Source organism: Echinops telfairi, unplaced genomic scaffold (assembly GCF_000313985.2).
Source record: "Echinops telfairi isolate 266 unplaced genomic scaffold, ASM31398v2 ScPeMD7_5;HRSCAF=22, whole genome shotgun sequence".
Taxonomy (NCBI): Eukaryota; Metazoa; Chordata; class Mammalia; order Afrosoricida; family Tenrecidae; genus Echinops; species Echinops telfairi.
This window is the reverse complement of record NW_022103901.1, coordinates 33,705,694-33,721,363: the sequence shown is the minus strand read 5'-3', so window position 1 is coordinate 33,721,363 and position 15,670 is coordinate 33,705,694. Positions and strand designations below refer to the sequence as shown.

General features: G+C 58.6%; 2 protein-coding genes across 4 annotated transcripts in view; one reads left to right on the top strand and one right to left on the bottom strand.

Moving 5' to 3' along the window:
* The window catches only part of UBALD1 (UBA like domain containing 1), a 5,520-nt gene extending 658 nt beyond the window's left edge, over positions 1-4,862 (top strand). For 2 of the 3 annotated variants that reach the window (XM_045285180.1, XM_004705841.2), the window contains exons 2-3: positions 2,350-2,412; positions 2,630-4,862. In XM_045285180.1, coding sequence (XP_045141115.1) covers positions 2,350-2,412; positions 2,630-2,974 — 408 coding nt within the window. In that variant the 3' untranslated portion in view covers positions 2,975-4,862. Of the gene's footprint in view, positions 1-372; positions 808-2,349; positions 2,413-2,629 lie in introns of those variants that run through there. The other variant, XM_045285184.1, reaches the window with a different exon arrangement.
* A 2,970-nt stretch (positions 4,863-7,832) lies between these two features.
* The window catches only part of CUNH16orf96 (chromosome unknown C16orf96 homolog), a 38,300-nt gene continuing 30,462 nt past the window's right edge, over positions 7,833-15,670 (bottom strand). Inside the window, exons 10-15 of the mRNA XM_045286044.1 lie at positions 15,331-15,393; positions 12,833-12,925; positions 11,446-11,602; positions 11,228-11,321; positions 8,532-8,612; positions 7,833-8,071 (exon numbers count right to left, since the gene is read on the bottom strand). Of these exons, the coding sequence (XP_045141979.1) occupies positions 7,833-8,071; positions 8,532-8,612; positions 11,228-11,321; positions 11,446-11,602; positions 12,833-12,925; positions 15,331-15,393 (727 nt within the window). The remainder of the gene's footprint in view (positions 8,072-8,531; positions 8,613-11,227; positions 11,322-11,445; positions 11,603-12,832; positions 12,926-15,330; positions 15,394-15,670) is intronic.

Sequence of the window (15,670 nt, the reverse complement as noted above, 5' to 3'; positions counted from 1 at the left end):
GCGCGGGTGGGCGGGCGAGCTACGGGGGCGCCGCCCCGTGCGTGGACGGCGCCGCCGGCGTGTGCATGCCAGCATGTGTGTTTGTGTTTACGCGAGACCTCGCCCCAAGACCCTGTGCTAGGGGCGCCGGCACGGGTGTAAACACGGGGGCGCGTGGGCTGAGTGTGTACACGGATGTCATGGCTGCCTTTGGGTTGTGGCCGGACTGCCCAAGACAGTGTCACTGGTGTCCAGAAGGCGCCATGTGCGCGGCTGGCCTTCGAGAGCCTCGCACCCTAATTAATGACCGGACATCTTGTCCGAGCTGGGGAGACCGTGTGTCTCCACTTCTTCCCCTCCCTGCTTGGGGTATCGTAGGCCTGCGGGGGTGCACTTAGATGTGTACGAGACTCGCTGGGCAGGAGATGGGTTGTTGTTTCCATTCCCAGAGGCTGCCGGCCCCTTCAAGTGTCCTGGAAACCAGGGCCACCCCAGTGGACGCGGTCCCCTTCCCAGGCAGCTGCTGGGGCACCAGGAGCAGGGACCCTGGTTGTCTTCTTGGGGCGGGGATTTCCTGCTGAAGGTAGTAGCTACTGCCCTTTAGATAACCCCATCCTTTGCTCCCCCAGCCCAGGCTGGGCCCCCTGGCCCTGTGTGTCCGCTCTGCCTCTCTGGGCAGGTCTTTCCTTCCTCTGCCCTCAGTACCTGGGGGATATGAGGAGTGGATGGTCAGCTGACTGCCTCACCTCCCAGGCCAACTCCCTGTTCCCCAGCCTCTCCTCTGACACTCCCAAACTATGGGCTGCTGCCTGCCAAGCATCTGAGCAGGTACCTGCAAGGTGGATGCCTGCCTGGCTGGACCGGTCCTGCCCACACACGGGGCAGGAGCTAGGCTCCCAGGCTGCACAGCTGGGTGGTGCTTGGACCTCTGGGTGGGAATGAGTCGGGGGCTCCCTTCCCCACAGGCCCTCCATGTTGGCTTCAGACAGAGCCTGAGGTGATGTTCCTGGGTCACCTCTGTGATTCAGGTGCTAATGGGAGCAGGAGGCTGGGGGGACTAAGTTGACATACTCTTTATGGCCAGTGGGGGTACTGTGGCAGACGGATTCACCATGGAAAAACTCCAAAAGCCTTGGGGGCTGCTCCTTCAGTGGGAGCAGGCTGGGTCCCTGAGGTGCTTAAAGAAGGCCCCCAGCCAGATGCTCTTGACCTCCCTTCTTGGGGACACAGCTTCTGGTCTGGTGTCTCCAGCAGGAAGTTCCCAGAGTGGGCTTTCTGAGTTTAAGAAAATGACAAAGACCCCCAAGGGCAAGCCCTGGAACCCGGGAGGCACTATGGGGTGACCTGTCCCCGATGTGAGGAGCAGAGGGCCGGCCTGACAACTCCGACTCGGGCTGGACCTGGGACCTGGCTGGGTGCCCAGTAGCCCCTTCACACACTTCACGGCTCCCTTGCCAGGCACTTTCGCAAGAGCAACTGTTCTCTCACTTTGCTCTGACACCCCTCGGTGGCAGCCAAAAAGGAAGGGTTCATACGCCAGTGACTCGTAGGGACCCCTCTTGGGGGCTCTCCCTGGAGCCAGCACCACTCTTCCCTGCTCCACGGCCCCCCAATCTGGGCCCGCCCAGGATGACTGGCCAGCCCCTTTCCCTGCTTCCCCTGGCCCAGGAGGGAGTTCAGGGTTGACACCCACCTCTCAGCCTCGCCCAGGCCAGTGAGGGGCTTTGGGCAACACTGCCCCTGCTTCCTAGTTGCTCATGTGACAGATTCCCTTCCTTGGCATGTCTGGCCGGGGCTAGTGCGGGGGTGCGGGGTGGTGGTGGTGGGAATCAGGCTCTATGGGGCACTAATGTGCTGGGGGACACCAGTGGTTATTGACGCCCATCATAAGCCTCCAGGCTCAGTCCAGGAGGCACGTGTTCCCAACATTCCTGCTCTGCTGCCTTGAGAATGTTCCAGAATTTTCCACAGGAGACCTGGGCCCTGGGCAAGTGAGCAAGTGTAAAACCCAGGCAGTAGTCTCTGCTTCTGGGGTGTCCCTGCTGGAGTCTGGAAGTCACCCTGTGGCACAGATGAGGAAACTAATGTGGGGGTGGGGTGGGGGAACCTGAGTCCCCATGTTCCCAGTCTCAGGTGCCCAGAGAATCACCAAGAGAAAACAGGGGATCAGAGGCTAGGGACAGCGGGCTGGCTCTGACTGCCCCAGGAGCCCAGAGGCCATGGAGGGGAGTTAAGGGTCTTCCGAGAACCTCCTTTCCCTGGAGAGGGGGTGGTGGTGAAGGTAGGTTCCAAGCTGAAGGGTCCTGGTAGCCATGGCATTCCAGGATAGGGGAAGAGTCCTCTGGGTGAACATGGCCCTTTCTCCCGCAGACGGCTCTCAGCGCCTTTTTCCAGGAGACCAGCATCCCCTACAGCCACCACCACCACCAGATGGTAAGTGGGCCTGAGCCTGCAGGCAAAGGGTAGCCAGATGGGGCAGGAGTGCAAGGGGCTCCCTCTGGGGAGGGGGGTTGGCGCTGGTACACCAAGGAGTGAGCCTTGGCCAGGTGAGCTTGGTATCTAGGTGAGGTGGCCCTCCCAGAAGAGCAACCTCCCCTTCCCTCCCAGCCCACCCCCTCCCTCACCCCCATCCTCCATTCTCTCCCCACAGATGTGCACTCCCGCCAACACCCCTGCCACGCCCCCCAACTTCCCCGACGCCCTCACCATGTTCTCACGTCTCAAGGCCTCAGAGAGCTTCCACGGTGGGGGTAGCGGCAGCCCCATGGCCACGGGGGCCACGTCGCCCCCGCCACACTTCCCCCACACCGCAGCAGCTGGAAACGGGGTACCCAGCTGGCCAACGGCAGCCTCGCCCCCAGGGGGCCCCCAGCCTCAGCAACCACCCTTGTGGACTCAGACTCCCCCGTCCCCAGCTTCAGACTGGCCACCCCTGGCCCCCCAGCAGGCTGCCTCGGAACCCAGGGCCCACCCTGCCATGGAGGCAGAGAGATAAGGGAGGCCCCTCCCCCTCCCAGAGGCCCAGCCCCCTGGGGGGGGAGAGGATGTCTCTGCAGGTCCCCTTCATCATCCCTGTACCCGTCATCCCTGGAGCCCTGGACAGGAGAGGCTGGCCCAGCACACTGCCCCCGGGCCCCCAGGCAGCCCTGCGAAGCCATCGGGTGTCTGAAGAACTCTGAGCCAGCAGCCTTCCTGCTGGGACTCCCTGCCCTGCCCCGGCAGTGAGAGCAGCCTGGGGCCCCCGGAACTCAGCTCACTAGCTCTGGACTACAGAGCCAGGCGGCATGTGCAAGTGTGGCTGTGTCTCTATTTATACGTCTAGCGCTTTTCCAGAAGCACCCTGCTCATGGGCCACCGGACTGCATGCTCGAGTGCGCCCCGCCTGCTGCCCTTCCCCAGGCTCCCGGCACTGCTGTTCCTTGCAGAGGAGGGCTGTGGGAACCTCCAGGACTCTCCCACCTACCCCTAGGCTCTTGCCTGCTGGGGCTGCTTGCATGCCTCCCCAGAGCCCAGGGGCCCCCAGTCCCTCCCCCTTTCCCTTTTTAACAAAGGAGAAGAGAGAATTGCAAACCACCCTCGCTCAGGTCTGTGGTCTTGCCATGCCGCCTGGCACCGCTGCCCCTGGTCCTCTGCACTGGTCCTGCCCTCTGAGTCCACAGCTTGGCCCAGACTCATCTTCCCCCCAGGGCTCTTCCCATAGAGCTGGTTGCTGGCACATGTGCCCAGATCCTTCCATCTGCCTGGTCAGCCTGTGGACACAGCCCAGCCCTGGCTACCAGCACCCAAGTGTCAAATAAGGACCATCCTTGTTTTCAGGCCCTGGGGGTATTGCTGTGGGTCTCCCCCCCCAGCCCAGCTTCTGCAGATGTGGCCAGAGGGGCAGTAGGGACCAGTTGGAGGTGCAGAATCTAGCTCGAGACCTACAACCCAGAGGACAGTAGAATTCAAGGCCCAGGCTGCTCCTGTGGGTGAACCTGGGCTCAGCCCCTCCCTACCCATGTTTGGGGGGCAGCCAGGGGCCACCCTACCCTGACTCACTTTTCCCGAGAGTCTGGGCTCGCCAGGGACTCAGGCTGCAGTTTGTCCCTCCGTCACTAGGAGGTCCTCTTGGTGCTCGATCTTGGCAGCCTTGTCCCCAGCCCCGTCCCTGCTCACATGAGACCTGGGCAGTCTGGGAAACCTACTGAAGCTGTTGTCCTCCAGCTGGTGCTGGTGTCCCAGGACCCACACTGACTTTGAACCTGCTTCTGTGACAACCTTGCATCCCAGTCACCCTTCTAGGGGGTGGCGGGGTGTGTGTGTGTGCAAGAACAAGAAAGGAGGGGCAGACTTCTTGGCCACCCTTTTGTTAACCACCTCGTGTTTTTGAGTGGAAGAGATTCCCTGGGAACATTGCATGGGGGTGGGGTCAGGGGGAATTCGTGTCTGGCTGTCCTGGCTCTCCCTGAGAATGGTGGCAGTAAGGAACCTGCAGCCATTGCAGGGGTCAAAGCTCTGAGGCCCCACCTAGAGCAGAGCTACTGAGTCAGGACCACCTCCTAGCATGGTGCCCCAGGGTATGGATGGTTTAAGGGTTGAGACACCCCACATCCCATCTGAGAGCTGCCCCCTCCCTGGTGCTAGTTCTGGGGTCAGTGGGATCAGGAGGGTTGGTGGGGGGTTTACATGAAGGCTGGGAACCTCAGGTCCCCCAGCTTGGGCACTGCACACTTGGCTCTAGCTCATTTTTGGTGGGGCTTTGTGTACATGGCGGGGTGTTGAGCTGTGTCCTTAGCTGCTGGCCCAGGGCAGTGGTGCTGGTTGTGAGCATACCACACTTGCTGTACAAGTTTAGAGGGTGAGCTTTATAGCATGTGACACCACAATAAAGCTTGTGAAAAACATTGCCACAGGGTTGGGGGCCAGGCAACCGTGCCAGGTGAAGACACGGGCCACCTGGCTGCCATCGCAGCACACCTGGGGCTGGAGAAGAACTGCCCTGGACTGGGGGAGACAGGTGGACCTGGGGGTCCCCTCAAGTGTGACCTCAGAGCTTGGAGCCACCCCCCACTCCAAGCCTGGAAACTCAGTGACCCCCCTCGGAAACATTCAGGGCCAACCAGTGGAATCCCACTCTGCAGGCCACCTTGCCTGTCCACACCAAGACACTGGGGAACTGTTTGGTGGGCGGCAAGACCACCAATACTGCTTCAAGTTCAGCCCCAACACCGGGGTCCCCTTTAGTGGCACTGCTTACCCCTAACTTGGATAGCTCAACCACCACCATATGCTTATGACCTTTGTCAATTGTTGACCAACGTTTAAAAATTGGGAGCCGTTAGATGTAACTCCCAATTCTGGTGGGTCTTGGAGAACAGCAAAATCCAGCCCAGGTACCTTCAGTTCAGCACTGGCCCATGCTGACCGTCATGCCTGCAGATAGTGTGCGTGCAGCCCCTGCCTGGGATTCAACCCCTCAACGAACCCTGCCCTACCTCACCCCTCCACACACACATACTCAGTGCCTGTCTGCTGCCTTTAGCGGTGGTGGTGGTGGGGTTCTCCCTGGACAGCTGTAGAAAGAGCGGGCTTGTCCCAGCACGACCTCGGTGACCACCAGGGCTGAGAGCCCACTGTGTCTGGCCAGCCCTAGGGACCCAGGCTGTGTGGTAGTGGCCTTGGAGAAGCTTCACATGCAGTCAGCCCCCATCACTGGGGACAAAGGGTGCCTTTGATTCCACTCTGCCCCGGTGTCCAGCCTGCAGTCTTAGAGGCTTGCTGGTTTCCAGTTGTGCATTTTCAGAGGCCCCTGGGCTTTCAAGCAACAACTGGGAGAGGACCCTGGGTGGCACCACAGTTAAGCGCTCTGCGGTGGTCTGGACGGTCAGAGGGCTTGAGGCCACCCCTAGGCAATGCAGGAGAAAGACTAAAAGGGGCTTGTGAAGCTGTGCTGGCCCAGGGTGATCCCTACACAGCATCACCTGTGGTGGGACCCCCTGTGGGAAGCACTTCTCCTTCAGGGCCTAGAAGTCCACCTCCCAGGTGGGAGTCCTGCGTCTTGGGACTCCGCTGAATCCCAGGCCAGGAGGACACGGCCCATGCGCTTCCAGTCCCCAACTCCCACTCCAGAGACCTCATCCCTGATCCCTAATTCCCCAGTGCTGGGGGCCAGGAGGAAGTGCGTCCCATACCCCAGGTTCAGGGTCTACCTATACCCCCTTACACTAAGGTAACCAGACGTCCCACTTTTGGTGGGACAGTCTTGATTTTTAACCATTTTTCCCGCGTCCTGCGGAGTTTTAAAAAAGTCCTGATTTTTGGAAAGAAAGCACGACAAGCTAGGGTATACGGTTTTCAGCTGCCATGTGGCAATTGCACCAGGATATGATTTTTATCAATGGTGTCCCGCTTTACCAATGTTAAAATCTGGTCACCTTACCTTACACACACAAACAAACTGCTCCTGTCTAACCAAGCACTGTGGCAAAGTTCCTACCGGCTACCTGTCCCCAGGAGTGTCCATGTGCCCGTGTCACCCACTGGGGCCTCCCCACATTTGCAGGGACCAAAGAGCTGAGCCGGGTCTTGGGGGCGCAAGAGTAGCCTTGAGTGCCGTGGCTGTGGTCATGTGTCAAGGACACAGGTTCCTTCAGACCCCACCTCCCAGGATATGGAGTTGAGCCAAGATTCCCCTCCTGCAGTGGGCGGGTTGACAGGACTCCTGGGGCCCAGGCCCAGTGCCCAGCAGAATGGAGCTAGGCTGTGTGAGCCGGGCCCCTGCCTAGACGCAGGCAGTTCCAGTGGGGGTAGAAGGCTCTGAGAGGACCTGGGAAGGAGACAGGAGGGCCCAGTAGGTCCCCACTCCCATGTGGGTAGATAGGCCCCCCACAGAGAGGCACCAGCTCAACACACCCCCTGTCCATAATCATCAGATTTTATTTGGGCGGAAGTAATGAAAACACTCTTCTGTGTTATGGGAGGAGGGGCTGGCCATGGCCCCCAGGGTGACTTGGACAGGGGGGCACTGGGTAGGGTAGCCAGCGTGGCCTCATTTAGCCACAGTTCTCAGAGAACAGTCCGGATCGGGGACTAGGGAGGGCAAGGAGGCCCTGGGAATAGGCAGACGGCCCTCCATATCCCACCCTGTTGAGTCCAAAACCCCCAGGCCTCTCCCAGGGTGGGCTGAAGGAGTGTAAATGGGGGGCCTCAATCTCACTGCCCTGAACCTAAACCCATCCATGAGCATGGGGTCTGGGGGTGTGCCCCAGAGCAGAGCTTCTCAGTGAAAGGATGACTGTGGTGCCATCAGAGGTGAAGGGCCAGTCAGAGGGAGGTGGGAGGGTGCCAGTTAGGGAACCCCGTGGCTTGGATCCCAGAGTTGGGTCACCCAAATGGGGCATTTTGCCCCCAAGTATACGAAAGCAGGTGGCCCAGCATGGTCCTGGGTCAGCCAGGATGTGAGTGCGCATGACTTTGTGGAGACCAGGTCTCACAGGGGCACCTGGGGAAGCAACCCCCACAAGAGAAAACAACTCTGCGGCATCACAGTCTGTTGTCCCCTCCCCACCACCCCGCCAGTGGGGGTGGGCCGACCACTAAGATGCTGCCGCGTGCGGAAGAAAAAAGAATGTCGTCTTAAAAAACAACTTAAACCACTGCTCTGTATTGAGAACCGGCCCTGGGAGGCCTTGGTTTCATGGGGAGTTCGCTCCAGAGAGAAGTGGCATTTATACTCATACAAGTGGGATTAGAACGGCCCCTGGAACAAGAGGGGGGCCTCTTTGCTTACAGAGACCACCCCCCTTTGTCCAAAGGCCCTTTCTTGGCCAGGCTTAGGGCCCTGGGGACCCTGGTGGCTCTGGGGGTGGTAGGGCTCACGGGCCAGCAGGTCCTTCCTTGGACTGGATGTTGCCTCGGACCTCAAAGCGGAGGCTTTTCCAGTGCCTGGCGGACCCCGGAGCCTGCTGGGGCTCCCGCAGTGTGGGGATCAGCCGGGGCAACAGCGGCATCAGCGGCAGGGATGGTGGCCGGGGCGGCAGGGACGGTGGCCGGGGCGACACGGTCAGATGAGAGCTCAAGGTGGGTATGCCTGTGCTCAGTGGTGGGAACAGAGCTTGATTGGGGAGGGGGTGGGGCATCGAAGACACTCCATGAATCTGCGAGCACTCCATCTGGAGACCCCGCTTTCAAAGCCCCTAACCCCTATGCCCAAAACCCACGACCTCGAAGTGCAAAGTCGAGGGGAGCAGGGCACCCAGGAAGGACTCAGAGTCTCAGCAGTGGCCACCCTGGAACTATGCGCCTCAGCCCCTGCACAGAGGCGGACCCCAGAGGCAAGGTGCCTGTAAGCTGCCCTCTGCCCTCCAGGGGCCTGTTACCACGGCAGTCTGACACAGGGGGCCAGTGGGTTCCCTTCTCCCACCCCTGCAGCCTCTGCACCCCAGAAAGGACAGTTCTGGGGCTCCTGTTCCCAGGTCCTGATGGGGTGGGCTGAGCAGCTAAGAGACAGAAGAGGTGGGGTGGAGATGGGGCTAAGCTTGAGGGAGCCAGAAATCTGAGTGATAGGTACTCACAGGGGTAGATGGCACCAAATAGGGCACCGTTCTGCACACGGTCACCCAGGTTCCGAGATGGGGGACGTGGACCCTTCGCAACTTAGGGGAAGAGCAAAGGGAGAGATAGGGGCCAGGGGTTGCCTCCCTCTGGGAGAGGCTAGGCCACCATGGGACCCCTCCTCTCCTTCATGTCTGAACCCCAGCTAAGAATCACCATGACTGACCAAAGGCCCCTGCTGAGACCTGAATGGACAAAGATGGATCAAGGGTCAGAGGGCCCCTAGGATAAAGAGCAGGAGACCCCATGGGTGAGGGGCCTGGCCTGGCACTCAGGTATGAGCTATGGTTGGGCTGACCTAGCTGTCTCCTGAGTATTCCCATCCCTTCTTGGAGGGTGCTCCCTGGGCCACCCAGCCATAAAGGAGTTCTCCCCAACATACTGACTGGCCTATATCTTCTGGGCCCTAAGGAGGAGACTTCCCGGGCACCCCAAGGGGCAAATCAGCCCAGACCCCAAAGTGGGTGTTGTCCTGGCCCTCCACACAGCCCAGTTCTCACTCTAGGAAGGCCTCCACTGTGGAAGCCACCAGTAAGGCAGGGCCCCACTGGGCACCTGAGGGGCAGCCATGGCGCCAGCCTCAGCATCGCTCCCAAGCTGTCCGCTGGCCTGAGGGTCACTCTGCTCTCCCCTTCCAGGTGATCCCTGTCCCCTCCCCTTCTTAGCTTGGCTAGCCCCCGCCCCTGCCCCCAAGCCTCCTGCCCCCCTAATACAGCCTCAGGGTGGACTTTGAGAGGCTCCCTGTGGCTTGAATTGGTCCCATGTGTGTATGTGTGGTTGGGGGGTGGGGGGTATCCTTGTCCCCAGCTCAGGTCCCCAGTTGTCCGAGCAGGACCTGCCAACCAGCTGACTTGAAAGAAAGAAAGATGCTACCACTCATACACCCAAAGCCATTCCCATGGAAATGACTCCACTCACAGCACCCCCACCCCCCAGACAGGGTTGACCTGCCCCAGAGGTTGACCTGACCCGGCCATCCTCATCGCTATGGAAGTAGATGGCCCCAGATTACTCCTCAGGAGCCGCTGCTAAGTTGGAAGCACCGACCTTTCCGTTAGCAGGGGAGTGCTCTACCCCTGTGCCACCAGGGCTCCTTGTATCACCTGAGCCCTGGGACTAAATTCATGTCCCCGATGGAACCATGCTGCTTTCCAAGCCAGGGACCTGGGCCAAGGGTCCAGTCTCTGGACCCAGCCAGGGCTTGCCCTTGCCTGCCCACCCCACACTCACATACCCTTAGACTCAGCCTGCTCTCCCTGCTCCTCCCGAGGGAGCCTGCCTTTGAACTGCCGGCCCCTCTGCCCACAGTCAGGCGGCTGCCTAGGGAAGGAGCCCAGAGGCAGGTCAGGGAGCATGAGCCAGCCTGGTCCCCATCTGAGACCAGTCGGCCCACATGGCCTGAAGGCCCCTGGGAAAGCCTGGCACCTGGCTGTGCCTCGCAAGGAGGATGGCGAGGCTCCATGTCATCTACCTTGGGGACATGTTATCAGAAGAGACCAGTTGAAAAGCTCATCTTTCTCCCTTGGAGCGGCTGGTGGTTTTGAACTGCACATCTCAGGGTTAGCAGCCCAATGCATAACCACTGCCCCAGCAGGGCTCCTCGGAGTAAAGGAGCAACCCATCAAGTCATCTGCCTCACTCTGCAGAACTACTCTATAGGGTTTCCAAGACAGTCAACCTTGATGGGAGTAGACTCCAGCGGAGCGGCTGGCGGGTTTGAACTGCTGACCTTGCAGTATGCAACCCAAAGCCTATCCTACTGTGCCATCAGGGTGCCTGGGTAAAAGAAAGAGCCCCTTTCTAAGAGGGAAGGACCCTGTGGCAATGAGCAGAGGCTCAAACATGACTTCGATGTCTGCCCAGCTCCAGGACAAGTGATGGGTGGGGACGAATGACACGTCGGGGTGGTGCTGGCCCTCTGGTCTCCCGGGGCCACCTGAGGGCCAGTGTACAGCAGCAGTTTGGAGCAAAACACAGAGAACTCCTCTTCCCAGAGAGGAGAAAACCTATGAAGGGTTAGTGGGTTTCTTTTTTCCATCCCTCCGCCCAGTGAGGGAAGCTCAGTCCTGGGGCCCCTGGGAGGATCCAGCTGGATCTGCTCTCCAATCGCAGAGTGAATTCCAGATGTTCAGGTAGTTGGGATCCCTCCCTCCTTCCCCACCGGCCTACCTCTGCCCATGCTATTGGTCACAGGAGTAGCCGGCAAACTTCCAAGGCCTGGTCTGTCCGTGTCTCCTCCCCTCCACACCCCAATCCCCCGGACTCCAGCCAACTCCACAGTCCTGAGGCTTTGTACAGCTCTGAGATGGATGGCTTCCTTCCCACAGGACCTGTGCACTGCTCAGCCCCCGCCCCCCGCGGCTCTCCCCCAGCTATCTCCTACTCCTGGGATAGCCCAACTGGACATCCCTTATCATGGGCCCTTTGCCCCAGGGCTCTCCCTCAGGTCAGCAGTGATTTCCATCGCATGGAAATCCCTGATTGGTGTGGGGGGAGACGGCCCGTCTGCTCTGCTCCCCACAGCCTCTGAGAGCCTGGAGCAGGCCCACAGGCAGGCACAGAAGGGGTCTGGGTCCTGTCAACTGCACCCTGCACCTGGCATCCCGAACCACCCAGACACAGGCCCCCAGCAAGGTACCCGAGGTCGCACTCTCACCTGCATGCTCCTTGAGGGCGGGCTGAACTTCACTGGTGGTGTGCATCCGGCCCTTGTACAGAATCCCGTCCACTCCCAGGATGTCCACCTCCGCCTGTGGACATTCCACGTTCCTCTCTGGGCCATGGCGCCAGAGGATGGATCCCCGAGCCTCTGAGTCACTAACCCCCTTCCCCTCCACCCTTAGTCCACCCCCCAACAGGTCCCCGCCAACTCACGGTGTCGTAGTCCAGCAGCTGGGGATCCCCATAGGGGTAGATTGTTGACAGACAGGCATTCCTGGGCCCGTCTCCCCACTCCTGCTGGGAGCCCAGGGAGTCCACAGGGCCCCTGGAGTGGGCCAGGTCCTGCACATGCTGCAGGTACTGCTGTTCCCTGGACAGGGCAGCGGTCAGAGGGCTGGGGAACCACTCCTGGGAGCTTCGGGCAGCCCAGGGGGTCAGTGAGGGCTCAGATGATCAGAGGTGGGGCGGAGGATGGAAATTGGGACATGCACCTGGCCTCCAGGCCCCAGCTGTCACCTGGAGCCCAGTTGTGACCCCACGTCCCCAGAGGGGCCAGGTAGGCAGTCAGGGGCACCATTCTCAGGACACCCGCTTCATGTGGCTATGATTCTGTTAAGTCAACATTCCCCGACCTGGCTCATCACTCAGGGGTCCTGGATCCTGGAATATCAAGAGGCTGGAGAGTGGAGCTGGATCAAGATTTGGGGCTAGACCCCCCCACTAGGAGCCAGCGAGAAGTGCTGAAAATGCACAAATCGAGAGGCCAAGCCCGGCACCTACTAGCTGTGAGCTTCGGCAGGCCACTGACTTGCTCTGAGCCTCAGTTTCTTCAGCTGTGAGATGGAATCCTAATAGAAGCTACCTTCTCGGTGGGCCCACACTAAGGCCAGGCTGTAGGGACCCCCTCCCAGCCCACACAGCACTGACTCCGAGCTCGGAGTGGGGCTGGGATCATAACATCAACTGCCTTCAGTCAACATCTCTTGATGCATCTAGACCTCATGAGGCCAGAATAGAACTGCGCTTTGTGGAGTTTCCAAGGCGGTAGCCTTTCGGAAACAGAGTGCTCTGCCAGGCCTGTCTACTGAGGTATCTCTAGGTGAATTGGAACCACCAAGCTTTGGGTAAGTAGTGGAGCATTTAATCATTGGTTCCACCCAGGGGTAACAAAACACCTGTGAACCAAAGTCCCACCACTGCCGCCGAGTCAGTTCCGACTCATGACCCTGGAGGGCAGGGTAGATTGGCCCCTGTGGGTTTCCAAGGTTGTCGATCTTCACAGCCTCAGTTTTTGCCTGAGGAGTACCTGGTGGCTTCGAACTGCCGGCCTTTTGTTTAGCAACTGGGCTTTTTGTTTAGCAACTGAGCGCTTAAACACTGTGCTCCATCCAGGGCTCCGTGACAGCACCTGTCGGCGCCTAGTCCCCAGACCTGTCTGTCCTCCACAGTTGTCTCCTCTGTCTGTCTGCCACCTCATGGAATGACTACATGCTCCTGCAGATGACTGTCCACGTCCTGGGACAATCTTTGGATACCCCCCTCCCCCCCGCACACACACCCAAGGGACCTGGGGAGAAGCCCCCACCTGCAGCCCGCTCACCTCATCTGCTCCCGCTGCAGGTACTCGTAGCTGTTGGCACTGGCAGGCCGCAGCTGAGACAGCAGGTGGCCTCTGCGGATGGTGATGAGGTGTCTGTTGGGGAGCAAGAAGAAAGCAGAAGCAAAATATGGGACACGAGGGTGGCCGGCAGAGAACACGAGTGTCCACCTCCTTCAGGAAGCCTTCCTGGTGGAGAGGGATGGTGTACACCCTGGGCATGACACTCCCATGCACCCAAACTCTGCTTTCTCTCCAGAACTGTTGTCCTTATGCTTGAGCCTCTTACTGCAGCTACCGTGTCCATCCATCTTGTCAAAGGCCTTCCCTTTTTTGGCTGCCCCTCCACTTTGCCAAGCTCGATGTCCTTTTCCAGGGACCGGTCTCTCCTGATGACAGGTCCAAAGTGGGTGGAACGAAGGCTTATCATCTGTGCCTCTACGGAGCATTCTGGCTGCATTTCTTCCAAGGCAGCATTGTTGGTTCTCTTGGCACTCCATGGTGGCAATTTTCAACATTTTCCAGCAGCACCAACATTCAAATGCATTGATTCCCAAACCAGGGTATATTCAATACCTGACATGCATCTGAAAGTTGGGCATTGAATAATGAAGACCAAAGAAGAATCCATGCATCTGTGCTGGCAGGGCTCCTTTCGGTGCTTCTGAGGCAGTCAGTTTGTTGTACTTCCTTTTAGCAAGCCCAAGAAAGGGATGCAAAAGTAAAACGCCAGCGCAGGTAAATCGTGAGAGTCAGCGGACTCATGGTTGCCAGCATAAGGTTGCTCAATCAGAACCAACTCAGTGGCAGTGAGTTTGGTGAGAGATGCTGCATGGGTACAGAGTAATGGAAATATTTCAAAATTAGAGAGGGGCATGGCAACCCAGCATTGTGAACGTGCTGTACAGTACTGACTTGTTGACTTCAGAAAGAGCTCTGGTAGTGTAGTGGTTGCATGTTGGGCTGCTAACCGTAAGGTCTGCATTTCGAAACCACCAGCCGCTCCTCGGGAGAAAGACAAGGCACTCCGTAAAGAGTTACAGTCTCAGAAACTCACAGGGGGCAGTTCTACCCTGACCTATAAGGTCACTGTGAGTTGGCATCCACACGATGGCAGTGAGGTGAGGTGTTCACTTTCCAATGTCTGCTTAGATGGCATGCACATTTATCTCTCAACTGAAAAAAATCAGTCTGCTGGGGAGTGGAAGTGGCTGAATGGCGGAGACACGGTTGCACACACGTGTAAAAATCTTCGGACCACATAAGGGACCTATGCCTACGCTACCACATGTGTGAAAACACAAACGTTTGAAGCTTCACAACAAACTAAATGCCCACCAGTGGGGAAATGCATAAATGTGTGCCCACAGTGGAATGTTACACATCGCTCCAGAATCTCGAGGAGCCTGTGAAACACCTCGTGACCAGGATGGATTTGGAGGACACTGTGTTGAGTGAAGTTAGTCAGTCACAAAAGGACACTGAGGCCACTGCCATAGAAGAAGAGATTCAAGATAAAGATTTTTTTAAAAAAATAAAAATAAAAAATATTTTTTATACTCAAAGAAACAGAATTTGATGGTCACCAGGAGTGGGAGGGGGAGGAAGGGAGGGGGAAGCAATAGGCTCGAGGGTTGCTGGGTGTTTAGCTTGGATGAAAGCGAAGTTAATCTGTCCTGAGAGAGAGAGAGAAGAAAAAAGGGGGTGGGGGCGACAGGGCAAGCTTTGGAGAGGGTTGATAAGGTTAAATTGTTGAATACAAACGTGATGATCTGAAATGTAACTCACTCCCTGCCATGAGCCCATTCTGGCTCACAGCCACCCTACAGGACAGGGCAGAACTGGCCCTGTGGGTTTAACCCCAGACCATCATTTTTTCTGGGAATAGGAAACCTCATCTGTCTCGCTCTCGCTGAAATGTAAACAGCCACCGCATTCACAGTGCATTGAAAATTAAAGCCATTTGTATCAATGGTCGAAAATTTTGAAAACATCGAAAAGCACAAAGCTGCTTTGGGGCTTTTGACGGTTATAAATAATGCTGCGACTGGACACCTGTGGGTTGAGGGGGAAATTCTGGGTGTCACACCAACCTCCCCCTTCCTCCCATGCACATGAAGTGGCATGGGGTCACAGTGACAAATTCTGTGGGACTTTTGGTCCTCCAAACCCATGTAAGGTATAATGCTGAACGCAACTCAACCCCCCCTCCCCCCACCACCACCACCATGACCACCACCCTTTTTCCTCAGGAGCGAGTCCCAAAGAGGGATGGTGAAGAAAGGTTTGGATGGAGGGGGATGGTGAAGAAAGGGTTGAAGATCCCCACCGTGCTGCCCATCCAGGGAGTCCCGCAGGGCGCCCCCTGGCCGGCAGACCCTCAAAGCCCGCGTGGACGGGCGCGCAGGTGGCCCGCGGGCGCCCCCTGGCGGGCAGATCCGCAAAGGCCGCGCGGAGGTGGCCCTCGGGCGCCCCCTGGCGGGAGCGGTGCTTATACTCACGGGCCGGTCGTCATCTCCACCGGGCGGTCGCAGGAGATGCATTTCACACGTTCAAACAGCTTCCTGGAAGAGGGGCGCTGCGTCAGATGGGGTTCCCAGGTCGTGGGGGCCCCGGCCTAGCAGTGCTGGGGGATGGGAGACCTGAGGGTCTGTCTGTACCCAGCGACCCTGGCTCAGCAGCTCATCCCTGAGGGTCGGCCGAGTCTCCGGGACCCACCCCGGGAACCCAAGTAGTGCTCATCCATCCCCGCCCCAGACGCAAGACGGAAGACACTTTGAAACAGGACCTGCGCAAAGGTACCTTTTGTGGTGGGCGTGTGGGGGCAGATGGGAGGTGATA